Source organism: Melitaea cinxia, chromosome 3, assembly GCF_905220565.1.
Source record: "Melitaea cinxia chromosome 3, ilMelCinx1.1, whole genome shotgun sequence".
Lineage (NCBI taxonomy): Eukaryota > Metazoa > Arthropoda > Insecta > Lepidoptera > Nymphalidae > Melitaea > Melitaea cinxia.
Window position 1 is genome coordinate 11,765,981 of NC_059396.1, and position 15,570 is coordinate 11,781,550.

Sequence of the window (15,570 nt, forward strand, 5' to 3'; positions counted from 1 at the left end):
GAATGGACGAGGAGGTTGTGGAGCAATATATAAGCTACTTTTTATCCCGGAATCCCCACGAAGTCGGGATTTTCCCGGAAGACAACCTTAACCGCGTATATAGAAATGAAATAAAACGAAAAACAAATAAAATCCCAAAATAAGATAAAGATTACGTGGTAACATAGATTTTTTATTCTATAATTTTCACGGAATCAAATCACGCGGTTATAAAAATTATGAGTGTCTAGATACAATTTTTCATGTCATCGAAGTAACCTACAGCTAATAATGGATAAGAATAAGCACTTTCGTCGATAAGGGTCCGCGAGTTCTGCATAGTTCTGCATTTCTTTTTTTTTTTCACTCGCTGATTTAACAAATAAAATTTCCTTAACCTTCTTAAATCCTAAAAGCCTCATGTCACCATTTAGAGCATTTTTAACAATCTTATGTATACTGCTGCCGGGCTAGTTACGTAAATTTTAGCACATTCTGTGCAGCTACAAATCTTTTTATAATGTCAGACTAACGGTTGATTTCTGGATAATCCTATATGTTATTTACGCGAATTAGTCATAATCAATATTAGTGTATTGGATTCTTTATTCGTAAGTTATATAAATGCGTACTCATACAAACCCTAGCCAAATCGTAAATGAGTGAAATTTTCACGTTATATCTTGGCGTTGACAGAAAATATGTTTATAATTTTGAGCAAAAATCTTTAAATTTATGTCATTTCTGTGTTTTTTTACGGATCTGATTTTTTCTTCGCTCAATACTTCTTATCACAGTTGATATCAAAATGCAACGTAAACTTCTTGCGTACTCTTGGACTTGGTTACCCTATAATTCCTTGTGAACGTTATGTTTAAAACTTGTATGTTGATAACTTTCATATTTGTGACTAAATTAGTTTAAGTTTTTTTAATTAAATCATGAAATGCGAGTAATTGTAAAATACTATAGGCCTATAAAATTAACATCAATTGACAAGAAGAGTGATTATAAGTAGGAAACATAAGTTATAGATTATATTTTAATAAAAGAATTATTGAACTAAAGATGTAGAATGAGGTGTGAAGTCTTTATTAAAAATTCTCTATTTTATTGATTCAAAATTATAAAATTTAATACCTTGGACAGTAATCAAAATAAATATGTTTAAATATTTTAGATTTCGTAGAAATTGCCACGAAATTCAATAGAAATTAGTTGCAATGATGAAAATCCTGTCTCTGTATGATTACTTAAAAGACGTAAATGATCTTGCTATATTAAAAATATGGTAAAATGTGCAGAGGCTTACTTGAAAAAATCCTCGGTACAGTAAAGCTGGTTGTTCCTTGCGAAACATTTGCCCGAGAGCATGGCACGGCACTCCACGCAACGCAAGCAACCTGCGTGCCAAGTGCGATCAGACACCTTCAGCACATACCGATCCACTATCATCTCATGACATCCGCCACATTTGGGTATACTAGCTGCAAGAAACAATAACAATTAGATGACGTTCTAAAATATATATTTATTGAACATGACAAACAAACTAGTAAGTAGTAAATTGTCTTCGAAAGACATTTCGCTTTTTGAAATTGTTATCGATAAAATAATTTAATAGGCAAAAAAACACTAATATATTATAACATATTATATAGTTAGTACCTGGGTGACCGAGCTAAGCTCGGTATTTTTAGTAAATCGTGAAGGATTAGTAGTAGAAGAGAGAGTTAAAATGATTCGCTGCCGGTTTGGATGAAATCTTTTTTAACCGACTTCAAAAAGGGAGGAGGTTACTCAATTCGGCTGAAGAAAACTCAATATGTATATATCGCACCTTCGGTGCAACATAGTCACAATTCAAGACACTTTTTTTGTTATGTCTTTTATTAGGACTTTTTGATAATTTAATATAAGATTTTTAAACTATAGCAAAGAAAGTAAACTATTAATTTTATAAAGATTTCAAACCTACTATAAATAGTAATCCAGAAATGAGGAAGTAAAAGTGAAAAAATAAAAATAAAAAGTCCTCTCCTGTAAAATTAAGAAATGAGCTGTTTTGACTTTGTTGCACCGAAGGTGGCGATATAAACATACATACATCACTATCACTACATAGTATAAAACAAAGTCGCTTTCTCTGTCCCTTGTCCCTATATATGCTTAAATCTTTAAAACTACGCAACGGATTTTGATGCGGTTTTTTTTTAATATAATAACATCCATTAAATAGTGGAGAAATACTGTCATTTTCGAGGTTTCTAATGTGATGTCGTAAATAATTACATTTTTTCCGCTTACATTGCAAACGCAGCCTGAACCCTACGAGATTTATCAAAATAATGTACTAAATATTATACACATTGAAAAGTTCTACAGGAAACTCCGCTATGGTATATGTCTATCTCTTATGGATATCCCACAATAACATTTATTTTGTCATTTACTTTTTACGACAAATAATGGCTAATTTTAACCAATACAGCATTAATCCTTATCTAATTAAATACCTTAAATATATTGTTGATTTAATATAGATCTATATGGCCCTTTACAGCATATGATTTAAATGAATATTTTTGAAGATATTATAGATTTAAAAATTGCGGTACGTAGCGTTTGCGGCAGTTCCGGCCGGCTTTTACTCTAAAGTTAATGCGTGCGGGCCACGGGCAGTAATGAATAAATCAAAACTACTGGATCGATTTTAATCATTTTTTCAGTGAATGACATAGGCTATAATTATATTTTATACCCGTGCGAAGCCGGAGCGGGTCGCTAGTATCTATATATATTTTAATATATGTTCGGGAATAACTTCGTCGTTTATGAAAAGATTTTGATAATTCTTTTTTTGGTGGAAAGGAGATATCCCTGGTGTGGTAGCATGATAAGGAAACCAGGATGATGGGATCCTAGAGAAATCGAGGGAAACTCTCGAAAATCCGCATAACTTTACATTAACTACATAATACTTAACATACTACTGTGTGTACTGATTTTGATGATTTTTAACTTAATCGAAAGCCGATGTTTATCATGTGGTCATATTTTATCGAGATCTGATTACAACTTTTGGAGTAATCTTTGATAATGCGTATTTCTTGACTATTTTTTCGTGTACCTACATTGTAATACTTGTCGATGAAATTGAAGTCGATTTTTTTTTCGTTTGCCTGCAAACACAATTATTAATAATGAATTAACGCAAAATAAAAATAAAAAATAACGATAAATTAAAAATTGATAAAAAATACACAATCACAAGATTGATAGTAATTGCTTCTCAAAAACTGACAGGCGCTTCAACAAATCGTGTTTTTTTTTTTGAAAATTATATTTAAATACGAATTACATATTTATAAAATATGAATAATATTTTTTTTACCGACAATAATAAAAAATATAAAAAATCAATAATAATAAATAATTAAAAAATAATAATGATAAAATATGAATAATATTTTTCGATTTTACCGACATAATAATAAAAAATAAGAACAGCCTATTTAAATAAAAAATAACGAGTGCAATTAGAAAAAGAAAAAGAAAAAATAATTGAATAGGGACATGGGGATTTGAACCATGATCTTCTCGGTTGATCCCGGCCGACCGATTTCCCACCGAGCTATTGCACCTAAATTGACAAATGCGAAATTTACCTTCGTTTTCTAACGATATTTTTTTCACTCCCTAAAAACAGGGATAAAACGACATTTTCTGAAAATGAATCCTAGCTAGATATATTTATCTCCCCGGAAACCCCCTATATACTAAATTTTATGAAAATCGTTGGAGCCGTTTCCGAGATCCAGATTATATATATATATACAAGAATTGCTCGTTTAATAGTATAAGATAAGATAGACACATTAAAATTAATAATTATTTAATTTTTTACGACGATGCGTTGGCGCAAAGGCAATTACACTGGCTGTTGCGCTGGCGGTCGCGGGTTCGATTCTCGCTCACGACAGACATTTATATCGACCACATAGATGTTAGTCGTGGTCTGGGCGTTGTGTTTGTGTATTGTATGTGTTTCCGGACCCCCAGCACAGGAGAAAATCCTACCGGGGGATCCGTTGAGTGTGAAGCGTTTATTAATTCTTATTTTCAAATATGTATATTCATGTATATAAATTAATGAAATACATAAAACATAATACTAAAATGGTTTAAACTAACTTAATTTAAAAAAAAAATGAAAGACATGTAACCTATTTAGAGGCTTTAATATCTCTAACTTAACTCTTACAATCTCGGCCCAGTGGATGTAGAGGGGGAGGAGGGGGGGGGATCAGACGCTGAGTTTGCGTCTCTTACTTATTCTATGAATCTTATTTTATATATCTTATTCTATGAATCTTAATCTAGGGCAGATAGACGAGTCGTAATTATAACTACCTTTTGTGCTATATTTCTGTTTATTATTTAATGTTTTATTAATTTGACTACACAAGTGTTTAAAGTTAGACTAATTGAAAGTAAATAAAATTTCTTTGGTTAAATTGTGCAGAAAATGTTAAAAACATGTATGTACCTACGTATGAAGAGGTAGTGATTTATTTAATCAATTGTTATTTTGTACAGACATGAATTATAAGGAAAGTTTAAATACTATAAGAGCTCTGCTAACACGTGTACAAAAATAAACTTAAAAACATGTATGTAAAATATTACTTTTTTGGGTAGATTTATTACCCCTTAAAAGAAATATAGCAGCACAATATAATAAAAATTAAATTAAAATTTAAAAAAAAACCCGACATCTGACCCGAAACCTGAGTTGCCTTTAAAAAGTAAAAGACAATTAAAGAAACTCAATCTTAAAGTACCTAAGTATGTACGAGTATTAATAATTCTAAAAAAAATTACATAGCGTTGGAGGACCGCTCCTACTTATTTATTAGCTACTATTTATTTTATCATTAGTATGACATGCCTACCTAACTAAGCCTTTTACCTGAGCCTTATTATTTTACACGCGAGGGCAGACGTCGTTGACGGTCGTATCCGAAACGCAATATTTTGAAGTAATTTTATAAAAGTTTTCATTTCTTAATTTTATTTTTAAATTCATCTATGTTGCTAAGTTAGGTTAGCTTAGACTATTTGTCATTGAATTGTTAGGTTGGAGTAAATAAGTTACGAATAGACTTTAACAACAGGAGCTAAAATAGGCCAGTAGGGAAAATTAATAAACTAAACCTTTTAGATTCAGAATTGCAAATATAAATGTTCCATAAATACATTGTAATTCGTTTGTGAAAGACAAATCATAAACTCTTATTACTTTAATACCCTCATACTTCAGATTTGACTAGACCGTTGGTATTGTTTGTATTAGCCCTGCTTTAATTCTACAGACTATGGATTCGATTCCCGCCTGAGTATGTGTTTAATATGTGTATTTATATATGTTTTATTTCTATATTTATTTATCGAAAAAAAAATATTTAGCTAGTCGGCGGTTACCTCTAACACAAACATTAAGTTGCTTGCTATAGGAACTGACGACTGTGTGTGTATTGTTATAAAAAAAATGATGGCTTTAACGGAAACCGGTAAAAGAGACCCTAAGATTGCGTTCTACTTAAAATACTGACCACGTGATTCTTGTGGAAAATTTTAAAAACGTATCAAAAATTTTAAAAACCTATATGTTATATACTTCCGTAATAAAGGTATTGGACAGTTTAAATTTAATCTTCTTTGTAGAACGTCCAAGATCGTTTAACTCTAGTACTATAGTCACGAACAGTAAACCTTATCTGAATTACCCCATTTTCTAAGTTTACCTAGGTACAGATAACAGTGACCAGTTGCTGGCTTTATTATCGCACTTGTAATAGGATCAATTGTTTAACAATAAAATTGAAGAACAAAACCTATTTATTACACTGTCACCTTTACCTATACAAAGACAAATTCGTAGGTACCTAGTAGTTTGTATAATTGAACTGCCTGGAAAATGTTGCGCAGCCAAGCAAAGATTTTTTCTCCATTTAGAGTAAGAGAGGAACCAAATCCATCTCGCTGATTCACTGAATATTCTCACAACCAATGGGTAACAATCGTTATTAAGTAGTTTTAATAATAACTAGAAAGGACGGCTTTACGGGTTTTTTAAAGCTAAATCGAGAGATCCAGACAAACGATTATCCGTACCAGAAACTAATGTTTTTATAACAAGAAATAATCATTTCGAAAAGGATTTAAATTCACGACCGGTACTTCTAATGGAACTTCCACTTTAAAACCAAAAAGGCACAAGTCAAAAATTTGTCAATTACATGCTTTACTTTTACCTAAATTCTGAAAAATATTGTTTAGTATTTTTAGTCTTATACTACTACTTAACTACTTACATGTTTGTACAATGTTAAAAAAAAGTTACTTGACAATATGTATTGCAGTGTATTTTGTTATTACAATAAAAAAAAATATAACATTAAACTATTGTCAATTTGTCACAAGATTGTACTCATAGTATTACATATATTTATTGAACTGAATAAGTATATGTCATCATCATTGCAGCCTATAGAGTCCACTGCTGGACATAGGCCTCCACAAGTTCACGCCAAAAATAACGTGAACTCATGTGTTTTGCCCATAGTCACCACGCTGGGCAGGCGGGTTGGTGACCGCAGTACTGGCTTTGTCGCACCGAAGACGCTGCTGCCCGTCTTCGGCCTGTGTATTTCAAAGCCAGCAGTTGGATGGTTATCCCGCCATCGGTCGGCTTCTTAAGTTTCAAGGTGGTTGTGGAACCTTGTTATCCCTTAGTCGCCTCTTACGACACCCACGGGAAGAGAGGGGGTGGCTAAATTCTTTAGTGCCGTAGCCACACAGCACGTAAAGTATATGTACTCATAATTATATATGAGTACCAGTTAACTTCAAAAAAAGTGAATATTTCTCTTGTTACGTTGATGTTTTTTCTTACATTTTAATATGTTTATAATTAATTTTATAATCATATACGCTAAGGTTAAGATGTTTGCCGCCCTTTTAGAAAATAAAACCTTACCATTACTCCAAATAAATTATATATCATTTTATAGATAATTGCTTGCTCTACCGGTATCCAGAACTCAAAAATTTAAACTATTTAAAAAGGAAGGTTAGGTATGCTTTAAGAAGAAGGTAGGCTATTTTTTCCTTAAATCAACGCCGATGAAACCGCGGGCTTCGCGGTTTTGTGTTTAGATTTTATAGATAATTGCTTGCTCTACCGGCATCCTCAACTAAAAAAATTATTATCGATTTTGTTTTTGGAAATTAATTAATTTTTGCAAAGTCAACATGATTGACGGTCGGTACATCTTTACTTATTTAGTGCGAATTATTCGCACAGGTATTGCTAGTAATTATTATAATCCAACATGTCTTATAAGCGAATCTTACCCGAAGGTCCTTCTTTCCAATAAGGGCTGATGTGTCAATTGTTTTTGGTTTATTATTATATACTATATTAGAAATATGTTTATCTCGGGAATTTTGAGTTATGGAGATACATAAAATATCAACCAATCCTTGATGCAGACAGTGGGGTAACGTAATAGATTAAGTTCCAACCCTTCATAATAGAAGTAGGGAAACTGTTACAGTGTGTAGGATAAATGTATTATAAATATTTATGTCTGTATAATACATAGATAAACTGTGTAGAAACTTCTGTGCAAAATAATAATCATTTTTTTATAAAAAATTAAATCTCTACTGTTCCTCTCAACGTTTGTAAAAAAGATCAATGCTCAATGTTGTATGAATAAAATTGTTTTTTTTTTTTTGTGTTGGATTTTATTCTATTTTTTTTTTGCAGTCACATATGGCTATATAGTAAAGCTAATGTTTTAATTATCAATTCAGTTGCTTTTAAGGCAATTCAATAACTTATTCACCGATTACCCTATCACCATACGTAGGTACACGAAACAACCTTTTAATAAACCACTATTAAATTAAATATATAACAAAATTAATATAACACTTCACCAGATTCACTCAGCATTTGACACTACACAGGTTTGAATTTACGTACATAGAAACACTTCCGGTAGATGTTCCAGCTGTATCGGCGGTACGCGCATGTCGCCGAGCTCATCTTCCACGCCGGGGTACATCATTGCACCCAGCATGGTCCACAGCCGCCCTCGACCACAGCGCTCGGCGTACTGACACCACCCCACAAACCAACCCCAAACCCTCTTATCAGTACCTCCGCGCGATTGGTCGACCTCTCTCTAATGATAACAACTACCACGCCCCTCGACCAATCCCTGTTATCGGGTCCACCCAGCGATCGATTGCAGGAAAATTCGCGTTTCAGTGCACATGATATTGAACGTTTTAACTGCGAGTGTTTAGCAGACAAATGGACTACTTTTTGTCCATTATTTTTCTTTACACGATACTTACACGTAGAACAGTAGTATTGTACTATAGGCGTTTACAATGACTGATGTTTTGTTTAAAGTTTTGAAAATTATACAGTATACTACACAGTGCTTATGAAACAGAATAATAATGTTACTGTAGTATTACGCAAAGTTAAGTAAAAAAATTTATACCTAAATTTTATAATGTCTTCACCTTTTTATAGCCTTATAGGCAGTTCATTCATAAAAACAAATTTACAAATAAAAATATTTTAATAGAGGTCAAATTTTTTCCTTGTTACAATTAAAGAAACTTTCTATTATATATTTTTTCACTTTTAATATGTACATACATGTAATAAAGCATATTTCTTACATAATATTTTATATGCTATTCTGTTTTGTATTCCCGACGATTAAAGTTAACTTACTGTTTCGTAAAAGTTTTTTCATGTGATCAATGAGAGAGCCCAATAGCTATATTTCCCTTCTCATCTTTCTTTCTCTTAGTCCAGTTCATCCTTTAATATTTCTGTTTAATCCAGCAACGCATCATTGGTTTCTATATTGTCTTTCGCATGTACATGCATAAAATAAAATATTGTCTGATGGTAATCTGTCAATTTTATAAATAGCTAGCTGACTTAGGAGTATAAAAAATAGATTACGGCTGATTCTCAGACCTACCCGATGTACACACTTTATTTCATAAAAAAGCCATATTTTATATATAAGGGAGATTGTTGAAGAAAAAATGTACAAGACGTAGACAAATGTATTTTAAAAACCGGCCAAGTGCGACTCGTACTCGCGCACCGAGCGTTCCGTACAAACAAAATTATTAAAAATATTTTATTATATGATAAAATAAAAATTAAAATTAAAATTTACGCTTTTCGTACAATTTTCTTTATTTTTGCTATAAGACGTTGCTTCGTACCAAATTTCAAGATTCTGAGTTCACGGGAAGTACCCTGTAGGTTTTGATTCCCTTACTAGTGTCGAAGATTTGCAGCATAAGCGACTGTATCTTTTGATTGTGTTGGCTTAGAACTTTGATTTTTTCACAGCTTCAAGGGACAGTAGACCTGAGTATTTGATGTGAATTTCAGCTGGATACCCCCAAGCGTTACTGAGAAACAGGGTCTTGACAGACAGACGGACAACGAAGAGATCCTACAAGGTTTCCGTATTTCTTTTTGATGTACGGAGACCTAAAAATAAGTTGGATATGTAATATTACTATATTACATATATATATTTAAGAAGGCACACACATATACATGATGGAAACATGAAATAACGTATTAAAGAAAATAACAAAGAAAATATAAATTAATCTAACATTTTTCCTACGTGTAACTACTGCTAACTTCGGTATATTGTCCAGCGAATTGGCGCGGACGCACGAATACTTCCTAACTTTTATTGTATATCAAAACTTCCTCTATAAATACAAACAATAAATCCGTAACACAATCCGGTCTAGGCCCTGGTCATGCGTAACCTGGCACAATGAATTATACAAGTGAGCGCGAGGGCAGCGGCGTGTGCGAGTTTACGACCACATAAATCACTATACACGGTCACTCCCTGTGCTAACCCTCTAGGGTCACTTTTGAACCCGTATCGAACACCTTTACATCGGATACGCATGTTCCAAGATTATGACTTCTCAATCTTAGTTTAATATCGTATTTTATTTTAAAAAAGGCATTTATCTCATGCTCTAAAAACTTGATCTAAATCTGTTTATGCGGTTTTTTCTTGACTTCGCTAGTCATAAAATAAATAAGGATTTTCTGTAATACATTATTTGAAGTTGAGATAGTACTGTGGGTTCAATAATTAGTGTGGGTAGGTATTAATATACGCTAGCACTGTCGTCTACTAATTGATATTTTGAAAATATTTTGAGTAATTTGTAAACTATGTAACCCAGTAATAAATTATTTTTATTGACAAGTGTTTTTAAAACATCCGAATTTTTTTATTTAAATGAATACTTTATTTAAAAAACGTTATTTTCTTAAATTTCATCAACAACTTAAAAATAACGGTTAAAAAATCTGGTCAATTGTTTGACTTGTTTTTGGGTTATGGTACCTGTTGTTTTAGTTTACGTAGCAAAGTTTCCAATTATTTTAATTCTAGTATTATTTCTTATCGAACGTCACAAATTATATTATACATTATCATATATTGAGTAAAAACAATAACTATTCAGCCTGTAACATCCTACTGCTGGACATTGGACATAGGCCTCTTTATCCATGTAGAAGAAGGAAAAGGTCAAATAATAGCAGAAGATATATGTATGTATCGACTCAGATCCTACCGCGAGTTAAAGTAATGTTGCGTGTGGTGACCACAATTTGATTTACCGACATTGAGAAAAACAAAATTTTGTTTTAAGTAAGTAGGTGAAAACAATACGTAAATTCCAATGAAAACTGTTTATTTATGGAATATCTGAAAAAAAAAATACTATAATGTAATGTTAACCCTATTAACTAACGTTTCCAATATTTTTTAACTTTATCGATACCCTGGTGTGATTAAATGCTGTGCAGGAACGTTTGTTGTCGCAAATTAGTATTTAATACTTTTTGTAATTTTACCAAATCAGTGTGTGTTGCTGAAAAAAATCTGCTTAGTCTATGTATTGTAAAACTTTAGATCAGGAATATCGCATAGAACACTTTTTTTCTTTACTAACTTACATATTATGTAATAAAGCAAAGCGAAACAAATTTTAAAGATTATGTGAACTATCTTATTTATTATTGCTAATCAGTACATAACATTTTATTATAATACTAGCTGTTCCTGTGACTTCATCTGCGATTCGGGTATTTACATGTTCGACGTGATCCGATTATGAACCGATTGACATGAAACAAACACTAAATGTTAAGTTAAGGTTATATATTAATGAAAACGACGTCTAAATCGGAAAAGCCGTTTCTGAGATTAGCGTACACAAACGCACAGGCAAACAGACAAAAACTCTAACAATCCTTAATTTGCATTGATAAAGGTCCCAATAATATTTTCTCTCATATATCTTCCATGTATACAGACAGCGATCAGTTACATTTTTATTATATGTATTATTAATTAATCGCTTCAGTCTAATATAGTCCACTGCTGGACATAAGCCTCCACAAGTTCACGCCAAAAATGGAGTGAACTCATGTGTTTTGCCCATAGTCACCACTCTGGGCAGGCGGGTTGGTGACCGCAAGGCTGGCTTTGTCGCACCGAAGACGCTATTTCCTTTAATATCCAATTAATTGATGATAATATTTTATTCTTGTCATCATATCATATCATGTTATTACAATAGAAATTCCTGTTGTCCCATAAAATCAATAACCTCTTGGTCAGTTGGCACTGAACCTGGGATACAGGTTTTTCCTAGGTCAGTGACAGAAGTTAATTCAACACGATTGTTTAACTCAAGACTCAAAGGGAATAAACATGTCCCTTTAACGTGAAACATTCGTCGTAAGATTTACTTTTGTTTTTGTTCAATTGTAAATTTGGAACAAATCAATATTATTATTACTATTGATTATTCATAACATCAAATACCATAAGATTAGTTCTATAAGTTATAGATCCGTAAAAAGGAAACCACATAGAAAACAGTTACTCATGGCAAACTTTAATAATAAATGAAGATTTATACCGAAAATTATTTAGTGTCCTTAACACCGCATAAGGAAGGATATTGTATTACTTACATCAACGTGCGAACTAAAACATTAGAACACTAAAACCTTCTATAATCTTAATAAGGATTTAAAGTATTTGCAACCAATAATAACTGAAATCTGTTTAAAATTTGCAACGTATGTACAAATCGATAAAAAGAAATATCCGCGTAGGAATATTTTGCATTATAATTGCGAAGGGTGGTCGCGTGTGTCCCTCGGGTAGAGTCGCGTGCGCGAGCGCTCGGTAATTGAGGGTTGGCTCCGCATTGCAAGAGCTTCTTGCCGGTTAGCTAATCTTCTCATCGGATGCGACAGGCGTCTGTTCAACCGGAATCAATAAGCCTAAGTAAGATTCACCACTTTCAAAGGATTTGCATTTCCACAATTTTAAGAATATACTTTGAAAGGTGTTGGGGATAAATATTGATTGACATTCGAATACGAATAATGAAGTAGCTATATATCTTTTATACAACCGAGAAGCAAAAAGTCAAGCCAGTCCATACACTTAGAATTCATTATGCCATTTTATGTTAACGCTTGTGTAGTAATCTAATTATATCTACTACTATTTAACGAGCAATTCTTGTATATATATAATCTGAATTTCGGAAACGTCTCTAACGATTTTCATGAAATTTGGTATGCAGGGGATTTCGAGGGAGATAAATAAATCTAGCTACGATTCAATTTTAGAAAATGTCGTTTTGTCCCAGTTTTTAGATAATGAAAAAATGACTACAATATCGTACAATACGTAAATGTCACACTTGTCAATAAAGTTGTAATAACTCAGGTTCCGATTGATTTTATTGAATTGATCGAACAAACCACGTTTCAAAACCTCAAATTTCTAGATCGATTATTATTTTTTCTTTTTTTTTCTAATTGCACTCATTATTTTTTAATTAAATAGCCAGTTCTTATTTTTTATTATTATGTCGATAGAATCGAAAAATATTATTAATATTTTATCATTATTATTTTTTAATTATTTTTTATTTTTATTTTTTTATATTTATTTATGTTTTTTTTTATCGCCAGTAAAAAAAAATATTATTCATATTTTATCAATGTGTAATTCGTATTTAAATATGATTTCCAAAAAACACGATTTACTAAAAATACCGAGCTAACTCGGTCACCCAGGTACTGATTGTTAAATTACATAGCTATTATAAATGTATACATTATTTTAATTCAAACCAAAAGGTTTGAATAGTTAATAATTGTATGCCGCTTTAATTATGTTGCTGAAATAATAATAAATTTAGTGTTGATAAAAATTCTCTATTTTTGAAGATTTTTGAACACACATGATAATATTTCGCGAGAGACGACGAGTACCTACGACGTAGAGTACGAGACAAAGAATTCTAATACATGACAAAAGAATAGCAGATGAGACCTATAGTATTTCCTAATCAGTGCAATACTCATGTATTAAGTAAGTAAAGATGCGAGGCATAGCTCGTCTGTCATCATCATCATCATCATAGTTGTCATGTGTTGAAATATGCCTAACTTCCACACGACTGTACCAAGATAAAGAATTATTTTTTTATGTTTGTTATTAAAACCGATAGATTCTAGAAAAAAAAAAGGAGAGGCCGTACGAAGTTCGTCGGGTTAGTTTGTTTAGCTATAAAAATAAGGCCGTATAGTTTGATTGGGCATTTGGGTATTGGATCACGCACATAGCCACATATTATCCATTTTTATATATGTTTCATTTTGTGTGACCTTAATTATAGTAAAAAAAAACATAATTTGTCACTGTCGTAATATAAAATTTTTTTTTTCTTAAGTAGATACTGCCAGTAGGCAAGTTAAAATTTTTGATCGACCACTTAATATAAATTGAAACGACTCTTTGTTGAAACCATCTTCAATAATATACAATCAAATATAAATAAATTACTTACCGTGTGGTTACGGCAGTAAATAATATAGCTAACCCCTCTCTTCCCGTGGGCGTCATAGAAGGCGACTAAGGGATAACACAGTTCCACTAACGTCTTGGAACTGTTAAAGCCGACCAATGGCGGGATAACCATCCAACTACTGGCTTTCAAATACACAGGTCGAAGACGGGCAGTAGCATCTTCGGTGCGACAAAATAAACCCTGCGGTTACCAACCTACCTGCCCAGCGTGGTGACTATGGAATAGGTGTATAGATATATAGACCAGTACGCAGGTTTATTACGAATTACGAATTAGATACTCTGCTCTAAACTAGAACCATAAGTAATATTTAGATATGTCAAATAATAGTCGTAAACATTTTTGTAAAACTACTTGATTCCCACGTATGGTTCCAAATATAATCAAATAAATAAAATTTGTCTGGTGATTCTAGTTTTCCCCAAAGACAAGGTTTTGTATGAGTACGTAACGTGCGTCGCGCCCTCAATTCGAGTGTTATGTTACTATGGGAAAATAGGTATCGTGTTGGACGATCAACAAACCCCTCGATAGATGAGTGCATTTAAACAAAAATACTGTTTATTTATATTTATTTGTCAAAATTAGCAACGCCATAGTGGTTATATAATGTCAAAGCAGTACAATTATATATATTTACTATGGTATCAAATTCATAAAGTGCTGTACATTATAACGCGTGAAGTTAATGGTTACTAGTACCATATACATATTGTATATTCTCCAAACTGCATTCCTTTGAATGGAGGGTTCTGTAAGTGTTATGGATCATAATAATATGTAAGTCAGAGTTATATATGACACAAAAAAAAATTCAGAACAAAAAAATGAGCGATTTGGTTCCGGATATCAGATAGTTAAGTAAAGTAACAAATTATCTGAATTTAATGTTTCATTTGATCCCAATAAAATTCTAATATTCTGTTTTACATTATTTTTTATAGTTTTACGCTACTTTATGGTGTGTGGTTACGGCATTATAGAATATAGCCACCCCCTCTTTTCCCGTGGATATCGTAAGAGGCGACTAAGGGATAACAAAGTTCCACTACCACCTTGGAACTTAATAAGCCGACCGATGGCGAGATAACCATCCAACTACTGGCTTTGAAATACACATGCCGGAGACGGGCAGCAGCGTCATTTGGTGCGATAAAGCCAGCCCTGCGGTCACCAACCCGCCTGCCCAGTGTGGTGACTATGGCCAAAACACATGAGTTCACGCCATTTTTGCTTCGCACTTGTGGAGGCCTATGTCCAGTAGTGGACTGCGATAGGCTGATGTGATGATGATGAAGCTACTTTATAAGTTGACTAAATGAAACAAGTGGTTAAATTAAAAAAATATATATGTACACGCCTCGCACATAAAACCCCCCAATAGGATTGACATGCACATCGAAGGTTCAGAACCACAACAACGTACAAGGAGAGATGCTTAGATTGCGAGATGTATCTCTCAGGCTTATACTAATATTTGTTATGTACGGGTATCGAATCCTTAACAGCTGGCACATCAGCCAGTAGCTG

The 15,570-nt window shown here is 32.6% G+C and overlaps 1 protein-coding gene across 1 annotated transcript in view; it reads right to left on the reverse strand.

The window, feature by feature from the left end:
* The window catches only part of LOC123669475 (LIM/homeobox protein Lhx3), a 66,070-nt gene that overhangs the window by 17,672 nt on the left and 32,828 nt on the right, over window positions 1-15,570 (reverse strand). The window contains 4 exon segments of the mRNA XM_045603081.1: window positions 1,292-1,466; window positions 8,036-8,159; window positions 8,192-8,347; window positions 8,402-8,407. Of these exon segments, the coding sequence (XP_045459037.1) occupies window positions 1,292-1,466; window positions 8,036-8,159; window positions 8,192-8,347; window positions 8,402-8,407 (461 nt within the window).